Source organism: Suncus etruscus, chromosome 15 (genome assembly GCF_024139225.1).
Source record: "Suncus etruscus isolate mSunEtr1 chromosome 15, mSunEtr1.pri.cur, whole genome shotgun sequence".
NCBI classification, from domain to species: Eukaryota; Metazoa; Chordata; class Mammalia; order Eulipotyphla; family Soricidae; genus Suncus; species Suncus etruscus.
Window position 1 is genome coordinate 12,728,602 of NC_064862.1, and position 18,391 is coordinate 12,746,992.

Here is an 18,391-nt window from a genome sequence, read left to right on the forward strand (position 1 = left end):
AGAATATGTTCTAATACTAAAACTGAAGGAGTGCAGTTTCTGAGAGAACACCATGAACTCATAGGGGGGGACCCCTCAGTGGTCCTGTGACCAAAGTGTGAGTCTTCTGGTAAGCCTCCCAACTATCTTATGTGAACCACAGCCACACCAAAGGGAAGGGAAGGACAAAAAGCAAAAGGAAATAGCTAAAGACAGGAAAGGGAATGAGTTATTGTGTTGGGGTGTGGGAAAGGATGTCTGTAGGCCTTTCAGAGAGACTGAGAAAGATGGAGAGAGCCGGGAGGGGCCAGAGGCATCACGTCAGCTAAGGACAGAGGGTCCATGGGAAGACATTGCTCAGGGAAGAAGCAACAGAGTCAGAGGGTACAGCAGAATCAGGAGGAAATAGAGGTATACGGAGGCCTTGCTGAGACAAGCCAAGGAGTTGAGGTTTTATTCAGACAAGGATTGACAACCAGGGAAACAATTGGGAAGGTCTGATATTTCTCAAACAAAGGAACTCTCACGGTGAACATGAATTTGGGGCAGGGTTATGGGGAGAGTGATCCAGTGCAGACCTCACTTCTTAGAAGAAGAGGTGTGCTCGATCTGGATAGAACTCTCAGAGCTTTGGTGCACCCCATGCAGAAAGTGACCCTGAAATCACAGCTGGGCTTGTATAACAGGAACAGGCATCCTGCAGGCTTTCTCAGTGGGCAGCGCAGTGAGTTGCCCTAAACCAGGTTTTCTTGGGGGCGGAGAGTGGAAAAGTACTTCCTCAAGAGAGATGGAGCTACTACACCCGCCCCCCCCCCCAGGTTTTAGCACCCCATGCCTACTTTCTGGACAATGTTTCTTTCGTGCCTTGCACATGCTCCCATCCCCCAACTCCAAAGCATCACTGCTGATACGTAGATTCCTGCAATCCAAGAGCAGCCAGCAGGGATCTGGGGCTCAGAAGCTGTGAGGCCTCAAAAAATACTTTGCTCTCGGGGAACACAGCTAACTCATGCTGTTTTGCCCGCACATAGAGCTCACTTTCGGCCCAAGCTGTAAGCTTGTGATTCATGTATGCGCTGTGCCTGACAGAGCATAGGTTTTTTTGCAGAACAGCAGCCTCAACCAAGGGTGCTGATAATCCACTGGCGCTAGAGGTTCCGTCAAGCCCTCTTCCCCTCACTCTTGGGCATTTGCACACGAGTGAGCATGCCAGGGAATGTTCCAAAATGAGGCCGGCTTTGTGCAGCCCTTTGGACTGGAATGACCTCTCCGATTCATTCAAGGGCACAGGCCTTCCAAGTGCCATGAAAAGGCCCTGGTGAATGTGCTCGGCAAACATACAGACGCTGTATAAACACGAGGCACATATTTCAGAAGATGAAGAGAGATACTTGTTCTTGGGGAGAACGATTGTTGGAACGCCGTGCCTCCATGCCATACCCTCCATGCTCAGCCGCTTGCAGTTTGTTCCTGTTGGCACTCAGTGCCCCACATTCTGTGTCTAAAAATGCACTCCTTCTTTATGCATTCCGTGTTTAGAAATGCGTTCAGTCCAAGACCAAACAAACAATCCACAACGTTTTTCCTCTGAGGGCCCGCTTGCTGGACTCAGAGCAGAAAAACAAAGTCCTGGATTTGAAGTCTTGGCAGGATGCCAAGTGCTACTTCAAAGCCTCCAGAGTTTGCAAGGAAAAAAAAAAGAAAAAACTTTTTTCTCCCCTTTAAAGCTGAGATTAATTTAGAATTAAAGCCACAGAAAAGGAAAAGTAAAGCATCATTTGGGATCCCTAGTGGATGCAAAATACCAAAGGAACAGCATATGCCAGCCTCTGGAGTACTGCTTTGAGTGCAAGAATGAAAGCTACACAATAGAAACGGGGGAAGGAGGACAAGTTCATGTAGGGAGTGCAGTTTGGGCAGAGAAGGGACCACTATGACAATGGTAGTTGGAAATGATCACTCTGGAAAAGAATTGGTGCTGAAAGGAGATAATGTGATAGGCACTATACCCCCAGTAACAGTATTGCAAACCACAGTGTCTAAAAGGAAAAGTGATCGAGACAGAGAGAAAAGAAAAATGTCTGCCCCAGAGGCAGGCATGGGGAGGGTGAGAGGGAAACTGGGAACATTGGTGGTGGGAAATGTGTACTGGTGTATGACATTGTATGACTGAAACACAGTCATGAACAACTTTGTAACTGTGTGTGTGGGAGGGAACCAATTGTATTGTAAACTATCTTGTAACCACAGTGTTTAAATAGTTAAAAAAAAAAAAGAAAATTGTTATCTCTGTACTGTACAAGAAATGGTAACCAGAAAAAAATAAACCCACAGACTGGAAGAGATTATTTCACTTATTTGATAAAGGTTTAATATCCAAGATTGATAAAGCATTTGTAATATGTAACAATTCATTTTTAAAAATGGGAAAAGAGATGAACAGACTCTTACAACATACAGAGGGCCAACAGGTATATGAAAAAATGCTGTTTATCACCCATCAGGGATAAAATATAGGAGAAAAGGGACCCTCATCCATTGCTCAAAAAAGCTAAGAATTGAGCTTCCATATTACATAGCAATTCACATTTATGCTCTTGCTTTATTAAAGCACTACTGAGGATAACTAAAATATGGAAACAACCCGAGTGCCCAAGAACAGATAACTGAGTAAATAAACTATGGTATAAACGACATATATGGCATACTTATAAGCAATAAGAAAACACCAAATCATGCACATCATGTGGATAGCTGTAGAGAGTATCGTGCTGTGTGAAACAAGTCAAGAGTGGGAATAACACAGACTGATTGACCTCATATGTGGGCTAATAACAAGGGAGCAACAAATGGCCAAAGGCAACAGACCATGAAAATAGGTCTTAAGAACTCAGCTAATTGGGGCCAGGAAGGTGGCGCTAGAGGTAAGGTGTCTGCCTTGCAAGCGCTAGCGTAGGCGGCGTTCCCATATGGTCCCCCCAAGCCAGGAGCAATTTCTGAGCGCATAGACAGGAGTAACCCCTGAGCATCAAACGGGTGTGCCCCCCCCCCAAAAAAAAGGAACTAAGCTCATTAAGGCAGCTGGGTACGACTTGAGGAGACTGAGTTAAAGAGAGGAGCTGGTCCTATGGTGGAAGATGCTGACTTGGTATATGGTATCATGAAAGTAAGATGAAAACGACAGTAAAAAACACTGTGGTTTGATTCCTATGGGGTATGAAACCCTGTTCTGCATTATTTTAAATTATTGTATATACTTATCACTATACTATAATGATTATATTACACTTAAAATTATTATATGTGTTAAAATTTGTTCATTTAATTTGGGAGTTTTGTTTTGTCTCTGGTTTATTTGGGGGCCACCCCTACAGGTATTCTTGTGCTTAAGGGATCTGTGCTTAAAGGCTCTGTGCTTAAGGGATCTTCTTGGAAGTGCTCCGGGGACCCAGTGCAATGCGAGGAATCTGAACAATCTCTCTGTTCATTTGTTTTTAAAGTAAGCATATGTATCTGTACTGCACATTTGTGGAAGCCCTTGTTCTGAAACGCATCCTTAGGTTGGTCTGCCTATGATCATTGCATTTTGAAGTTTCAGGAATATGTGGTTAACCACAGTCGAAAATTATTCAAATTGTATTTATTTGCCTTTTATTTTGGTGCTACTCCCAGCTCGAGAGTCAGGATGTTGCTCCTATATGCTTGGGGATCATGTCTTTTGGGCATCTATTCTAAGCCCCTTGCATGCAGTGCTTATCCTCAACCTATTGAGTATTCTCAGCTATTTTTTATTGCTCTCATTGTTTTATTTACTGAGTGGTTCAGATGTGGTGTCAGGGATCAAACCCTCACATTTACAAGTCATGTGATCTACCATTGAGCCACAGTTCTAGCTCCTCTCTATTATTGTTAATTATTGTCCACCTGTGTGCATAATTTGTAAGTTGAATTGCCATGTTCAAGGTGTTTAGGCTATTTTTTAAATAACACATGCTAAAGGTCTGTGTGCGTGTGTGTTTGTGTGTGTGCATGTTGAAAAATATTTATTACAGAATTTTTAGCATCTACTCAGGATCAGAGGCCATATCCTCCCTGAATATGGGACAAGCACTCAAGACAAGAATTTTTGAACCAGTGAAGTGTCTGAGATTGAGTTAGAAGAGAATTTCTGTATTCTGGGGCCATACATCATCATCTGAAAGACCAAGCACCTGACAGGGAGTCCAGGTCTTAGACTGGAGCCTACTTTTGTCTTAACTTATAGATTCCAATCATACATTTTGGTCAATAGCTAGAACTTTGGGGTTTGAACCCTAAACAGACAACATGAATGTGTGCTCAATTTGACTTGGGAGGTGTTTGATCTTTATTGTAAAGAAATGATGTGATACTTAACTTGTGCTTCTTCTCTTTCCAAAGTCCTAGAAAGGAAGATTTCTACCAGACAAAGTAGAGAAGAGCTGATCAGAAGGGGAGTTCTTAAAGAATTGCCTGATCCAGGTAAGGTCATGCATCCTATGCTTGGAATCATTTGATTGTTCACTTGTGGGCCTTCCTTTAATTTTCTTTCGTCCATTAAGGTGATCATGGTCTTTGAGAGAGAAAGCATGTGAGTATTGTACTCCCAGAATCTTGCTTTTAGTTTGGAGTGCCTTTGTGGACTACAAAGAGTCTAAAATGGTCTAAAAGAAAATTCAGTGACTTTTTGGGGAGTTTTTCACCAAATGTTACTCCAACCCTAAACCTTCACAAGAGGTGTGGTGTGCCTGGGGATACAACTGAGGTTCAGAGGCTTATATGACTCCCCTTTCATTCTTGAGTTCCAGTCACACTATACAGGTTTATTCAGTTGAATAAATGCAGACTTGTAGCTTTATTTAATGAGCGGTCCAATGTTTTACTTTTTGATTTTTTTTTTGTTTTCCTGGAAATTGAGATCTAAGTGTTATCTCTTGTGTCTCTTATTTTATCTCTGTAATAAGTCAAAATTGCAACTAACTGGTCAGGCATGAGTGGGCAAATTAATCTGTTTTATACCTTCACTCAAGTAATTTTGCCAGTATTGTTCTTTTCATTTCTCAATTGTCTCTATTAATTTTTTTACTAACAATTACTAGTCCTACTTTTTTTTGAACTCTACCTTCCCTTTCTTTGTTATTTTAGGGCTAATGTAAAAAAAATTACAGGATTCTGTAGAATTAAAGATAGGTGCTTAAAAGGAAACCCAACATTGGTTATTTCTCCTCCAAACTATACCTATTTATCATTGCTGCTCCTACTATTGGCGCTACAGGAAATTTTTGTTGCAATCGTGTTGATTTATTTCATGCCCTTCTCCCAATATTTATTAGTGTAAAGTATTATTATTGTATTTTGGAGGGGTGTAGGCAATCAGACTCAGGGTCTTGATTATGTAGACATACACTCCATCACTGAGCTAGATCCCAGGTCATAGCATTACTGTCCCTTCATAGGAATGAATAAAGTCTTAATTTGGAAATAAATAGTACTTCTTTTTCTCTGATATATATCCCTTGCAAATAACTCAAAACATCATTGGGCTTTCACTATTTATAAATCTTAGAGATGTACCTTTTCCCACATCTAAATAATTTGCCAATGGAGTTGGGAAATCCTTTACTCTTTTTCCTCTTCAAATGAAAGAGAATGGACTGGAGTGAATAGCACCATTTTTCTGGAGCCCTCACCATTTTAGGTTCTTCAAATACTGTTCAATACTTTATGAATGGACTATTCTGTTTGCCCTAATTTGCTATTACCTTGCAACCACTTATTTCTTCTATGGGACTTTTAAAAATAAAAAAATATACACAGCCCTACATTTTTCTTTTTACTTGAGGGTTGGCTTAGACTATCAAAATTTCTCTTCCCTTTAATGTCCCTCTTTAATTTAGTGTTCAAGCTCTTGATCCCTGAATACCAGGCAGCCACATTGATAGGGTGGGGTTAGTCACACATTTGGAAGTTTTAGAACTATTTTTTTAAAAAAAGAAAAATGAGGTGACCTGTTTCTGTTATCCCCTCTGTCCACCCCCAAATACACCGACAATATAAGGTAGCACCGTTTCTCCCTGCAAAGGCACACTAAATAAAGGGGAAATCTTACATTAAAAAAAAGAGCTCTTGTCTACTAGAGATAAGAACTCATAGTTGTTTACAATACAGGGATATCTCCTACCCTGAAAATATGTCATGTGGAATCAACTTAGACTTCAGGTGATTAGATACCATTCATCCAGCCTTGAACCCTGGACCCCAGACATAGAAACGGCACAGTTCCTCACAACAGCTACAAGAAACAAATCCCAGCCGGGACAGCCTTAATACTGTGGGGCCACCAACAAGGACCAGCTCTAACATGATATCCTGACAACGAGGAAAATGTGAACAACCTGACCTTAGAACAGATTAGCCTACCTTACCAGCCAATGACAAGACAAAACCAGAAGACTTGTCACCCTTAGGTAGGTCCAAAAGCCAAGATGGCGAGTTATAGAGGACTGGCTGCTAGAACCATGACCAGACTGCATATATCTTGGGACCAATAAAAAAGCCCTAGTTCAGGGTTTGAACTATGACCTGCACAATACTTATGATCCCCAGTTCCAAAGGTCTGGCAGAGACAATTGTAACGGAATGGGGCTTCGGGAAGCACAAAGAAAGACGCTATCCTAGGCGCCATCCCAGGTTCAACACAAAGACCAAGATCTCCAACCACAGAAGATGGATTAAAATGACACTGAAGGAACGGAACCTCAAGAACCACAAAGACTGACTTCATCATAAGTCCCACCTCAGGATCCGTGCAGATACAGAGACCTCTAGACATAGAGGTCTGAGTGTATCACACAGGACAGGGCAGAAGTCTTCCACACACCACAAAAGCACCACCGGGAAAATAAATGAGCCTGAGCAGAGTCTATAGTTGATCCCATGACAATATACTCCAAGGACGGAGAAACCCCATATTTCTTAGACCAAGTGAATTCCTCTTTGAATGACCCCAATATTTACTGTGCCAGGGCAGGAGGGAAAAAAACAAAAATAAAAAAAAAAGTACAAAACCTCGGTTATTTTTTTATATATATATTATTTTTTTATCTTCTTTTTTATTATTATTATTATTATTATTTTTATTTACCTACCTATCTTTGGTAGATTTCTCTGTTTGGGTGTGATTATTGAAATTGTTGTCCCCAGTTATACTTTTTTTTTTCTCTTCTTTTCTTTCCTTTCTTTATGTGCTATGCCATGTTTCTTATTTCAAGACCATAGCGGTTTTCGTTTTGATTTGTTTTTGTTTGTTTCTTTTTTGTTTTTGTTTTTGTTTGTCTGTTTTCCTTTGTTTTTTTTTTTGTTTTGTTTTGTTTTCTCGTTTGCTTGTTTTTTTGTGGTGCTAATCGATATAGCCGGAATCCTCACTGGATATTTGACACTGCTTTTGGTACGGGGGGAGTGTTTCACCTTCTTTATCTCCTTGATCTCTCAAAGCGTTGATGAGAGCCCCTAGAAGGATTCCGCACATTTTCGGCATATTAGTCTCTTACCCCAGCTTATTTCTTTTCTCTTTTTCAAACAAAACCATCCATCTTGAACTAACTAGTCCTACCTCCAGTTAGAGGGGGAAATAAGGGAGACATCAAGACCAAACAGGTGCAAGACTACTAGGTAGTGGGTCAGATACAGAGGGGACCACATATTCTAGCCGCCCTGAGGGTGAGGGAAGAGGAAATGGGAGGGAGGACAAAAATGGAGGTATAGGTAAAGACAATCTGGTGATGGGAATCCCCCTTGCTTTTATGTAAATATGTACCTAAAATAATATTGTCAACAATATGTAAGCCACGATGATCAAAATAAAAATCATATTAAAAAAAATATATTCAGCTTCAGAAAAAAAAAAAGAAAAATGAGAAAAATGTTAAAAAATTTTATTGGCATTAAGGATAGAGTTTACACCCCCCTTTTTAAATCTATGTAAAAACTCTAGTGCTAGGGAGCACAAACCTTGCATGTTTGAAGTCCTGGGTTTAATCCCAACACCACTAAACCACACTAATCCCTACTTCTCCTTCTCACCAACTGCTTGTGACCAAAAATATTTTTAAAATAAAATTATATATAGAAAGGCATTAAATTTTCCTGAAAACAAACATGGTCAGCTAAAAGAAATGCTTGTGTTTGATTTTTAGTCAGCCCACTGAGCTAAAATAGGTGTGATGATTTACAATTTCATACGCTAATTCCACAGAAATCTAATCCTAACTTGCTTTACTTTACTTTCATAAAATGAACATTAAAATTTTTAAAATATGAAAGAACAACTTTAACCTAAGCTTAATGGAATAAGTGTAACATTTAGATTTCATAAATCATTAAATTTTAGTTTCCACCTTTTTCAAGGTTCCTTTTAAAAATTACCTAATATTTGAAAGCTTCTGTTAATGCCACTAATAGAAATCTTCTCCCACCCCAAACCCCACAGCAACCACAGGTTGGATAAAATGGTTTTCTTTCATTTTTACAAAACAATTACCTGAGAATTTTTCTTTTGAGCTCTAGCCAGGGACTGGAAATGGCCATCCTTAGTGACAATGTACTGTCTTTTGTCTGTAAAGATCCATTACTGCCTTGATCTTTTGGACCTTGCCTAAGCCTTTAATAGTGCTTGACTTGTATGCACTTTGCTCTGTGTTCTGAATGTTTTTACAATCCCTTCAGTTACCCCAGCTTTGACCTTGTTCTAAATTACCCCATACTCTTGCTCCAAGATAAATTTCATTATGCCTTTCTCTTTCTTTTTTTTTTTTTTTTTTTTTGTTGGCATGAAACTATTAACTTCTAATCCTAAAGCTCAATGATTGTCCACAGTCGAATCCAAGTTCAGTCTTTATCTTCTGGTTCTTCTTTTGCATCTTTTCTTTGCTTTGCTTTCACATGTGGGCAGATAAACAATCTACCTGCTGGCCAGCCTCCTTCTTCCCTTCCAATGAGGTACCTTTCTGTCTTATCTCAAGCCATTCTCCTTTTAGTTATCCAGATTTTCTCCTTCCTCTCTGTTACTTTCTTAACCCTATCCTAATTACAGCTGTTTCTCAAAAAGGGGCAAACCTCTCACAGATACTATGCTCCATATTTAGCCACTTAGTGCTATGTTTACTTGGTCTCTCAGTTTGTTTTATTTTGTTTAATTTTTAATTGATTAAGGTACTCTGGTTTACAATACTGTTAATGATGATTTTGCATGTAGAAAATAACAACACCACAACCATCAATGTTGTATCCACCTCTCTCTTATGACCCCTCATTACCCCTCTCTTTCAGTTCCCACCCACAAATTTGGTTTTGTAGCTCATGTTCTCCTTGTGTTGCCTTTGACTCTTCCTGTTGCTACCTTGCTGTGTATTCCATGTATGAAAAATTATTCTGTATCTGTCCCTTTCCTTCTGACTGGCTTCATCAAGAATGATATTCTTTAGTTCCATCCATGTTGCAGCAAATACAAGATTTTGTTCTTAAGCTACATGGTATTCCATTTTGTGTATATATACTGTTCATTACTTGATAGTTGGGCATTTGGGTAGTTCTCATATTTTGGCTGTTCTACTACATGCTCAAAGAACCTAGATGTGCATATATTCTTTTAATTAATTTTTTCTGTTTTTATATCAAGAAGTGATATCCCTGGATATGGAAGTGGCTCTTTTCTGAGTTTTTGCCTTTCTTACAATACAAATGCTCTTTTAAGACTGAACCTCTTTACTGTAATGTGAGAACTGGTTTTCCTACTTTTGATAAACTTTAATTTCATGGATGTACAAACTATCACAGATTTCTTTTAGATCTAAATGGAATACAAAAAATAGAAAGCCTATTTTTAAATGTATACATCAGTTAACATAATAGCAGTTCTCGGTTTTACTTTTGAATTTCTTATTTATCACACATGTCTCCTTTCCTAGTCTTTTTATGCACAATAGTTGTAGCTCAGACCTCAAAGTTTCTTTCCTCATTGTTCACATTCTGTCCTTTGATAATTACTTAATGTCATTTCCCCACCCACCCACTATTTAATTTTCTCTCTAGTCTTTTCATTCTAAATTTTAAAAATAAGATATTGAGTCTATTTATTAATAGACTAATGGTTAAAATAGATTTGAGGGGTCAGAGTGATAGTACAGCAGGTAGTTTGTTTACCTTGATGCAGCTGACCCAAGTTTGATCCCCAGCTTTCCAAATGGTCCCTAAAGTAGCATCACGAGTAAGCCCAGAGCACAGGTGCATGTGACCCCTAAACCCTCAAAATGGATTTGAATCTTTCTTTTTTGTCTTTTTCTTTGTTTTTTTTTTCTTTGTCGTTTGTTGTTTGTTTTGGGGCCACACCTGGTGACACTCCGGGGTTACTCCTGGCTCGGAGGACCATATAGGGCACCAGGGATCGAACGTAGGTCTGTCCTGGGCCAGCTGCGTGCAAGGCAAATGCCCCACCGCTGTGCTATCACTCTGGCCCCAGATTTGAATCATTTTTAAAGTGATGTAAGCATATTTTCGTTACCAGCTAGAGTCAGAGAAAACAGATAGAGACATTTATATTTCGTTTATTTCAAAACGGAATTTTTACACAATAAGATAACTTTCTGTTTGGATTTTGTTTTTATTGTGGGAGAGTTGGAAACTACACCTCACTGAGAATTTACCTCTGGCACTGTGCTCAAGGATCATTCCTGGTGATGCTCAGGATATGGTTTTGGAGATCGAACCCCAGTCGGCCACATGCCTTGGCCACTGCCTCTCTTGCCCCTGATTCTTGTTTGTGTTTATGATTTTTATTCTTATATTCTTACATTAATTTTATTTTTCTGAACCTCTTATCTCACATTAAATTTTGTCTTCTAATTTTATAATTTATAGTAAATTTCTTGGGACCAGTAATAAAAACCAAGCATGTTTTGATTTACTCTCTTGTTTGACATATACTCTTTAAAAAATTGTTGCCTTCATTTATTGAATGTATTAAGGTTTATTTGTAGTCACACTGTTTTGGTTCATTATAAAGCATATTTTAGCTTTATACAGGGATCAAGTTAGAGGTATTAGACACTATTGTTTTTATTTTTTGAGCATGATTATTTCATGATATGTACTTTATTACATTCTCTGTCTATTCTTGTTCAGAATGCTAGTACTTATTACATATATGCATTTATATACATATAATCAAATTAATACATATAATCTAAAACAAAGTTAATACACAATGAAAATTTAGAAGATGGTCTCTTGTTTTCTAATGATTATAAAAAGTAAGATCAGGGGCCAGAGAGATAGCATGAAGGTAAGGCATTTGCCTTGCATGCAGAAGGATAGTGGTTCAAATCCCAGCATCCCATATGTTCCCCCGAGCCTGCCAGGAGTGATTTCTGAGCATAGGGCCAGGAGTAACGGGGCCGGAGAGATAGCACAGCGTTAAGGCGTTTGCCTTACGTGCAGAAGGATGGTGGTTTGAATCCTGGCATCCCATATGGTCCCCCGAGCCTGCTGGGGGCGATTTCTGAGCATCGAGCCAGGAGTAGTCCCTGAGCGCAGCCAGGTGTGACCCAAAAACCAAAAATAAATAAATAAATAAGATCAAAATTGCATAAATCACATCTAATTATAAATTTCTTCAGTTTTATTAATTTTTTAATTTAGTATTTTTTAATTTTTCTTTTACGACAGTAGAGAGCCTTTTAAAAATTTCCAGCAATAAACTAGGATTGATCTTCTCAAGAATCCTTGAATTATACTTTCTGCAAAAAGTTTTCACATTAGAATTCCTAGGAATTATAAAAGTTCATGGAGTAAGTTCAGTTATTTGTGTATAGGTAACATATTTAAATGATTGTTTTCAGTTATAATTTTTTATTCTCTCTTCCATATTTTCTAGTGGATTTCAATTACTACTAGATCAAATTAAGAAAAAATTTTGTTGTTTTTGTTTTTGGGACACACCGGTGATACTCAGCAAATGCTCCTGACTATGTGCTCAGAAATGGCTTGGGGGACCATATGGGATGCATGGGGATGAAACCGCGGTCTGTCCTAGGCTAGCGTGGGCAAGGCAAACACCTTACCTCTTGCACCACCACTCCGGCCCCAAATTAAAAATTTTTGTGAAGGTGGGGGATTTTAGACCAAAGCTGTAGGCAGTGCTTTTGCCTGACTCTGTCCTCAGGAACACTCTGGCTATGCTTGGGAGACCATATGCATAAGTAAGAAACATCCTTATGCCCTATTATACTGTTTTTATCTCAGGACACTAAATTTAATGCTTTCTGGTCGATTTAAATTTATATTATAATAATTTTTATATAAATTTTATAAATAGCAAATTTAAAATTAGATTCACTTTACTATAATCTTTCTCCTATTAAATAATAGTAGTTCTATGACTATATAAAGTTAACCTATCATAGATGTAACATCTTAGAGAGTTGTTCATATTTTCCCACTAATTGTTTGCATGTGTAATTACATTTTATTTTTATGTGTATTTGCATTCATTTTGTGCTTTTATAAAAATGTCTGTACTTTTCTGTACTTTTTTTAAGATTACTCTCTCAACATTCAATTTTTGAGTTATAAACCAATATCTAATTTCACAAACCTAAGCAGTAGAGCAAGGGTCTCTAGAACCTGGATGTATTTTTTATTCCTACTATCTTGAAGTGATATTTGGTTATATCCTCCTTAGCTGCTTTCCCTCAACCAAGTCCAAGGGTCGCCTGAATGAAAAATTTAAGGAGAAAATTATGAAACAGAAGCAGATATGTTTGGTTCTTTGGTCTGAAGCAAGGACTTAACTCCAGTAGTTCTTGAACCTTGAAAACTGGGATTTTAGAAAGCCACCAAGTTAGACATCTAGGTGTTTCTTTCCCCCATTTTAGATGGAGATGTAACAGTTAACTTTGAAAATTCAAACGGGCACATGATCCCCATCGGCGAGGAAGCTACCCGGGAGGAAACTATAGTAAAATCTGAAGAAGGTAATGGCTCTGTAGCTGAAAAGGCACCACTTCTGGAGGAAAAGGCAGAAGATAAGCAAGGTAAAATCAAAAGACACCCGTCATCTTTGACTTCAGTACAGCTCAACCAGTAGAAAGAAATTTGCAAATAACAAAAATGAGAGAAATGATAGCTGGCCCAAAGGAAATTAAATATCTGCACAGGTAGCTGCATCTCTATTTTATATATAGCTCATTTCACTTTTTATTCAAGTAAATTTTACTAACTTACAACTAGAAAGGGTGGTTTCTTTGATCATTAAAGATTTCCTTCCTCGGGAGCTTTTATATTTTCTCCCAAATAAATGCTCATGATCTGAACATCTTTCTCTGCTCCTTACAACTGACTTGTGTGAACTCACAGAATGGAGGAATGTCAAAACAAAGATGACATTTTTATACTAACACTAATTCTCTGGTCAAACTCTTAGAAGTTTGACAGCATCCACATGATCTAGAGTTGTAGGTTTTTCAGGAGTTGCTAGACATATCTGAAGAAACTTTCCTGAGGAGTTAGATTACTGTAGCAGCCACATGATTTGTCTGTACAGTTGGAAACTCCAAAATTTACTAGAAGTCATGATTTCATTCTCTGAGACTTATTTAGAGAATTTAGCTTGAATGTGCTGTGTGAGCTAGAAGTATAGGGCAAATACTTGACATCATCAAGGATTTCTGGTCACTCATTGATTAGTCGTCTATATGCCACACAATCTCATGTAGGAGATGCCTTTATCCTTCTATGTACCTGAATTGAAAAACTCTCAAGGTAGTCATCATTGGGAGATTTTACATGATTCCAGTGAAGCATAGAAATTGACACAGTGACTATTTTCTGTCCTTAGAATCAAATAGCAAAAATATTGGTTAAATTAGTTTGAGTTCTATAGACATTCTGAGAAATCTTTGGAAAATAAAACTCCTATATTTTACTGATTTTGGGGTTTTGATGTTTATTTGTTTGTTTTTAAGCCAGAATATTCTTTTTTTTTTGGGGGGCCACACCCTGTGACGCTCAGGGGTTACTCCTGACTATGCGCTCAGAAGTTGCTCCTGGCTTCTTGGGGGACCATATGGGACGCCGGGGGATCGAACCGCGGTCCGTCCTAGGCTAGCGCAGGCAAGGCAGGCACCTTACCTCCAGCGCCACCGCCCGGCCCCAAGCCAGAATATTCTTAAGGCAATGCTAGACAATCTAACTTAAAAGCATCTTCTTTGGAAATCTGTAAGTCCCTAAAATTTGCATCTTAAATGCCCTTTAAAATTTTGTAAAACCTCTAGTAGTAACCTGCTGGAAAACTATAATTTTGCTTTTTTCAATGTTGAGTATTCCTGGCATTCTACTTAATCCTCTTTCATTTAAGGAATACCATTCAGTTTATGAATCCTGATTATGAGAAATTGATATTTTAATAGTAACATTCCTGGAACATATAGTCAATAGAACTAAGTAGATTGTAGGGCAATATAGTTTAAAGCAATGGTCCTCAAACTACAGCCCGCGGGCCACATATTGTATTTATTCCCATTTTGTTTCTTCACTTCTAAATAAGATATATGCAGTGTGCATAGAAATTTTTTTTTGGTTTTTGGGCCACACCCGGCGGTGCTCAGGGGTCACTCCTGGCTATCTGCTCAGAAATAGCTCCTGGCAGGCATGGGGGACCATATGGGACGCCGGAATTAGAACCAACCACCTTAGGTCCTGGATTGGCTGCTTGCAAGGCAAACACCGCTGTGCTATCTCTCCGGCCCCGTGCATAGAAATTTGTTCATAATTTTTGTCTTTACTATAATCTGGCCCTTCAACAGTCTGAAGGACAGTGAACTGGCCCCCTGTTTAAAAAGTTTGAGGACCCCTGGTAAAGTCTTAGCGATGTTCATATTTGCTTATATATTTATGAGTCTGTCCTGTCTCATCAAACTGCTAAATTTTAAGTCCATCTGTGTTTTTCCCAGACAGCTTTTTAATGTTCAAGAATTGCATCCTTTGTTAGATAACAGAACTATCTTTAATGGTTGTATAGGGTATCAGTCAAAGAACCAGTCAAACTTCAAAGGCACTCTCTCTCTTTGCAACCTAATAAAAAGTTGTTGACAGTTTTATGTCACTTAAATCAAAAGACACTGATGCTTTAAAAAGAAGATGGCAGATCATGTAGCTCTATAAACTTTGGAGAGATGTTTTTGTCTTATATCATTTTTGTCTGAGAATTTGTACATTTGGTGTTTTTTTTTTTTGATCAAATGGGTCCAATTTCATATCTTGCTTGGCTAGTCTGTATATAGGAGAGAAAAATGCTGAAAATTCAGCCATGTCACTTGTAAAGTGTGGCCTCTCACTTACTACCTGTCTCCCACCCTCTGAGCCCTCACAAAAATGAAGGGAAGGATTTGATAATAAAGCTATCTCTTAAGACTATAAAAAATTTCATATATAACCAATAGTATAACTAATAGTGTATATAATGTTAAATTTCAAGTACCTTTACTAAAAAGATTCCATATTCTGGTTGGGTTTTTGTTTTATTTTATTTGTTTGTTTATGGGCCACACCCAGTGACACTCAGGGGTTACTCCTGGCTATGGGCTCAGAAATCGCATTTCTGGGGTTGGGGACCATATGGAAAGCTGGGGAATCAAACTGAGGTCCGTCCTAGCTGGTGAGTTTATTTTGTTTGTTTTTCGTTATGTTCTTGGGCTACTCTAGTGCTCATTGGTTACTCCTGGCTCTACTCTCTAGGATTATTCCTGATTATTCTTAGGGACCATATGAGTGCCAGGAATTGAACCCAAATTAAAAGCATGTAGGGCAAACATGCTGTCCACTGTGCTATCTCTCCAATCTCACCATATAATTCTTCTCATTAAAAAATTAGCTTTTATGTTTCCTTTCTTTGTCTGATCTCTTCTTTGAACTCACTATCCTGCAGACCCACAGTGTGCTTAATTACCCTTTATTGGGGAGTATAATCTCCTTTTTCTTTAGCAGTTCACTAACTTTCCAAGAATATTATTTCATCTATTACCTGGTTGTAGTTCCAAAAATCATCATATACATAAAAATTCCAGATGCTTATATCCCCTTTTTAGTCATGACCATACCTTAATATTTGAAACATTAGGTTCAACAGAATAAGCAAAAAACAAATACTGCTCTTAACATTTGCCCTCTTGGGGAGTTTTCATCCAGATGTGTAGTATGTAGCTATCCCTTAGGAAGCCACTGATGCTCGAATATATACTCTGAGCTCAGACCTCTTTTTCCAATGCTGGAGATCTTTCTTTGCAAATTTGAAAGCTCCTAGTCTTCCATTATTCTTCTTCAGTAAGCACTATTTAATATAGGAGGTGGAAAAATTGGCCAATGGATAGATTGCTTTTTCACAGGAGGAATCAGAAAATCATCTGATATCTTAATTGAGTTATTGTAGAGGATTTTCATTGAAGTGATATCTGATGGACGGTGTTTAATCAATAAATAATAAAGCATATTTGCTCTTCTATGGGTTAGGGAAAGTGTGTCCAGGAAAATATGTCCTTTGCTTTCAATCTGACCATCACCTCCAAGAAGTTCAGAATGTAAAATGACAAGTGCAGTACATGATGCAGAAGGTTTTGAAAGACCCAGATAAGTAAGCCAGGAGAGCTTCTCTGGAACAGGGACCAGAATAAGTTCTGGGAGGAAGATGCTCCCAAACTGAGACCTGAAGAAGACATGTGAGGCAAATGAGAGGAGGGGGTGGAGGTGGGAGCAGAATACAGCATGTAGTTCTCAGTCTTGTTCTAAGTATTGTTTTACTGGACAACCTATAAGTATATTAACCAGCTGTAGAAACTGTGCTGTGAAATAGTATCCATTATCAAGCCAAAATGAAGAGGCAACATTTCTTTACCCGATCTTGGATCTTCTGGTTAGCACAATTAGTAGCATGTCTTCAAATTACATGGTACTAATGAGAACTAGAATTTCATTCACTACCTCCCAACTCCAAGAAAGGAGTTTGTTTTACAGTAATGAGTGTTGTTTAGTTTTCAACTAACGTATGCTTAACAACAGTCAACCAATCTGTCACATTCACTGTATAGCCATAACATTTAAACACTGATGAGATATAGCATTTTGAATTAAAGGAGCTTATGATTTAGTCAGAAAACGTACGGTTAAATATATGCAGACATGCATACACACACTCATCCATTAGGAATCATCACTTGTAAACATAAACATTGGCCATCTGGCGAACACAGCATAGATAACTAATTGAAGTTTTAGTGGAAAGCAAAGGGGTTGCTCATACTTTATCAGGGGGGCATACTGGAAGTTTTGTGCTGTTTTCACCATAATCCCAATAGAGATGATCATTTCCAAGCATTCTAAAACCAGTTGTCTTCTTTTTTCCAAAACCAGAACTGAATATTTATGGGTCTAATTTTTGAAGTTAGCATCTTTAGTAGAAAGGAAGAAGGACCCCTCTGTGGTATACCTAAAGCAAGAGTCAGACACTTAAAGATTTGTAGTAGGAGAGAGAATTAATATAGTAAGAACAGTTTGATTGGCTTCATTATGGGCACTATCATCAGGCTTGATGTCCATGCCTGTTTTTGCACTATGGGCCAGAATTATAACAAACATTTCAAGGAAGAGACTTCCGCATATACATCAGAAGATTAGTCATATCTATTTATATGTTTCCTTTATTTTTTATTTAAAGAAAATGCATTACATAGTTATTCATAATACATTTGTTTCCAGATAAGTGAAAACAAAGTTATTGAATAAAATAGAAAGAAAAAATAAAATGGAAGAGAAGAAAGAAAAAAAAAGAAAAAGTACAGTAGCAAGCACATTTGTGAAAATTAATGGTCTCCAATGAAGTCGTTAACACAATGGCAGAAGGCTTAGTAAGCTCTTGTAATCTGGCCAGCTTTTTGCTGTGTGGACCACTGTAGTCTTTCACGACTCACTTTACATCTCATTCGGAGAAAAGAGTGAGTCTATGGAGCTGGCCTGATTCAAACATGGTGACTATGTTTGTGGGCATGATTACAGTCACCAGGCTTCCCAGTAGAAGGAAAATGCAGGTGGAGAGTTTCTGCAATTGCAACAAAAAACCCTGTTGATATCAGCCCTAAAGCCTGTGTACCTGAAATGTAGTGATTGGTATCCCTGAAAGGAATCATAGGGGATCAGTGATGAGGCAGGGCCATCAAGAAAACGATTCTGTGTGATGGAGGCAGCAAGTGTGGCTTTGGTAGGGCAAGGTCTTGGTCCACCCTCTACTCCCAAGGTAGTCAGCTTTCTGCTGCATGGGCAGATGAAACCATGATTTTTCATGGTTCAGTTT

The 18,391-nt window shown here is 38.4% G+C and overlaps 1 protein-coding gene across 1 annotated transcript in view; it reads left to right on the forward strand.

Annotated features, from left to right (window-relative positions):
• Positions 1–18,391, forward strand: part of PHACTR2 (phosphatase and actin regulator 2) — a 135,806-nt gene that overhangs the window by 66,565 nt on the left and 50,850 nt on the right. The window contains exons 3-4 of the mRNA XM_049789389.1: positions 4,399–4,479; positions 12,927–13,085. Of these exons, the coding sequence (XP_049645346.1) occupies positions 4,399–4,479; positions 12,927–13,085 (240 nt within the window). The remainder of the gene's footprint in view (positions 1–4,398; positions 4,480–12,926; positions 13,086–18,391) is intronic.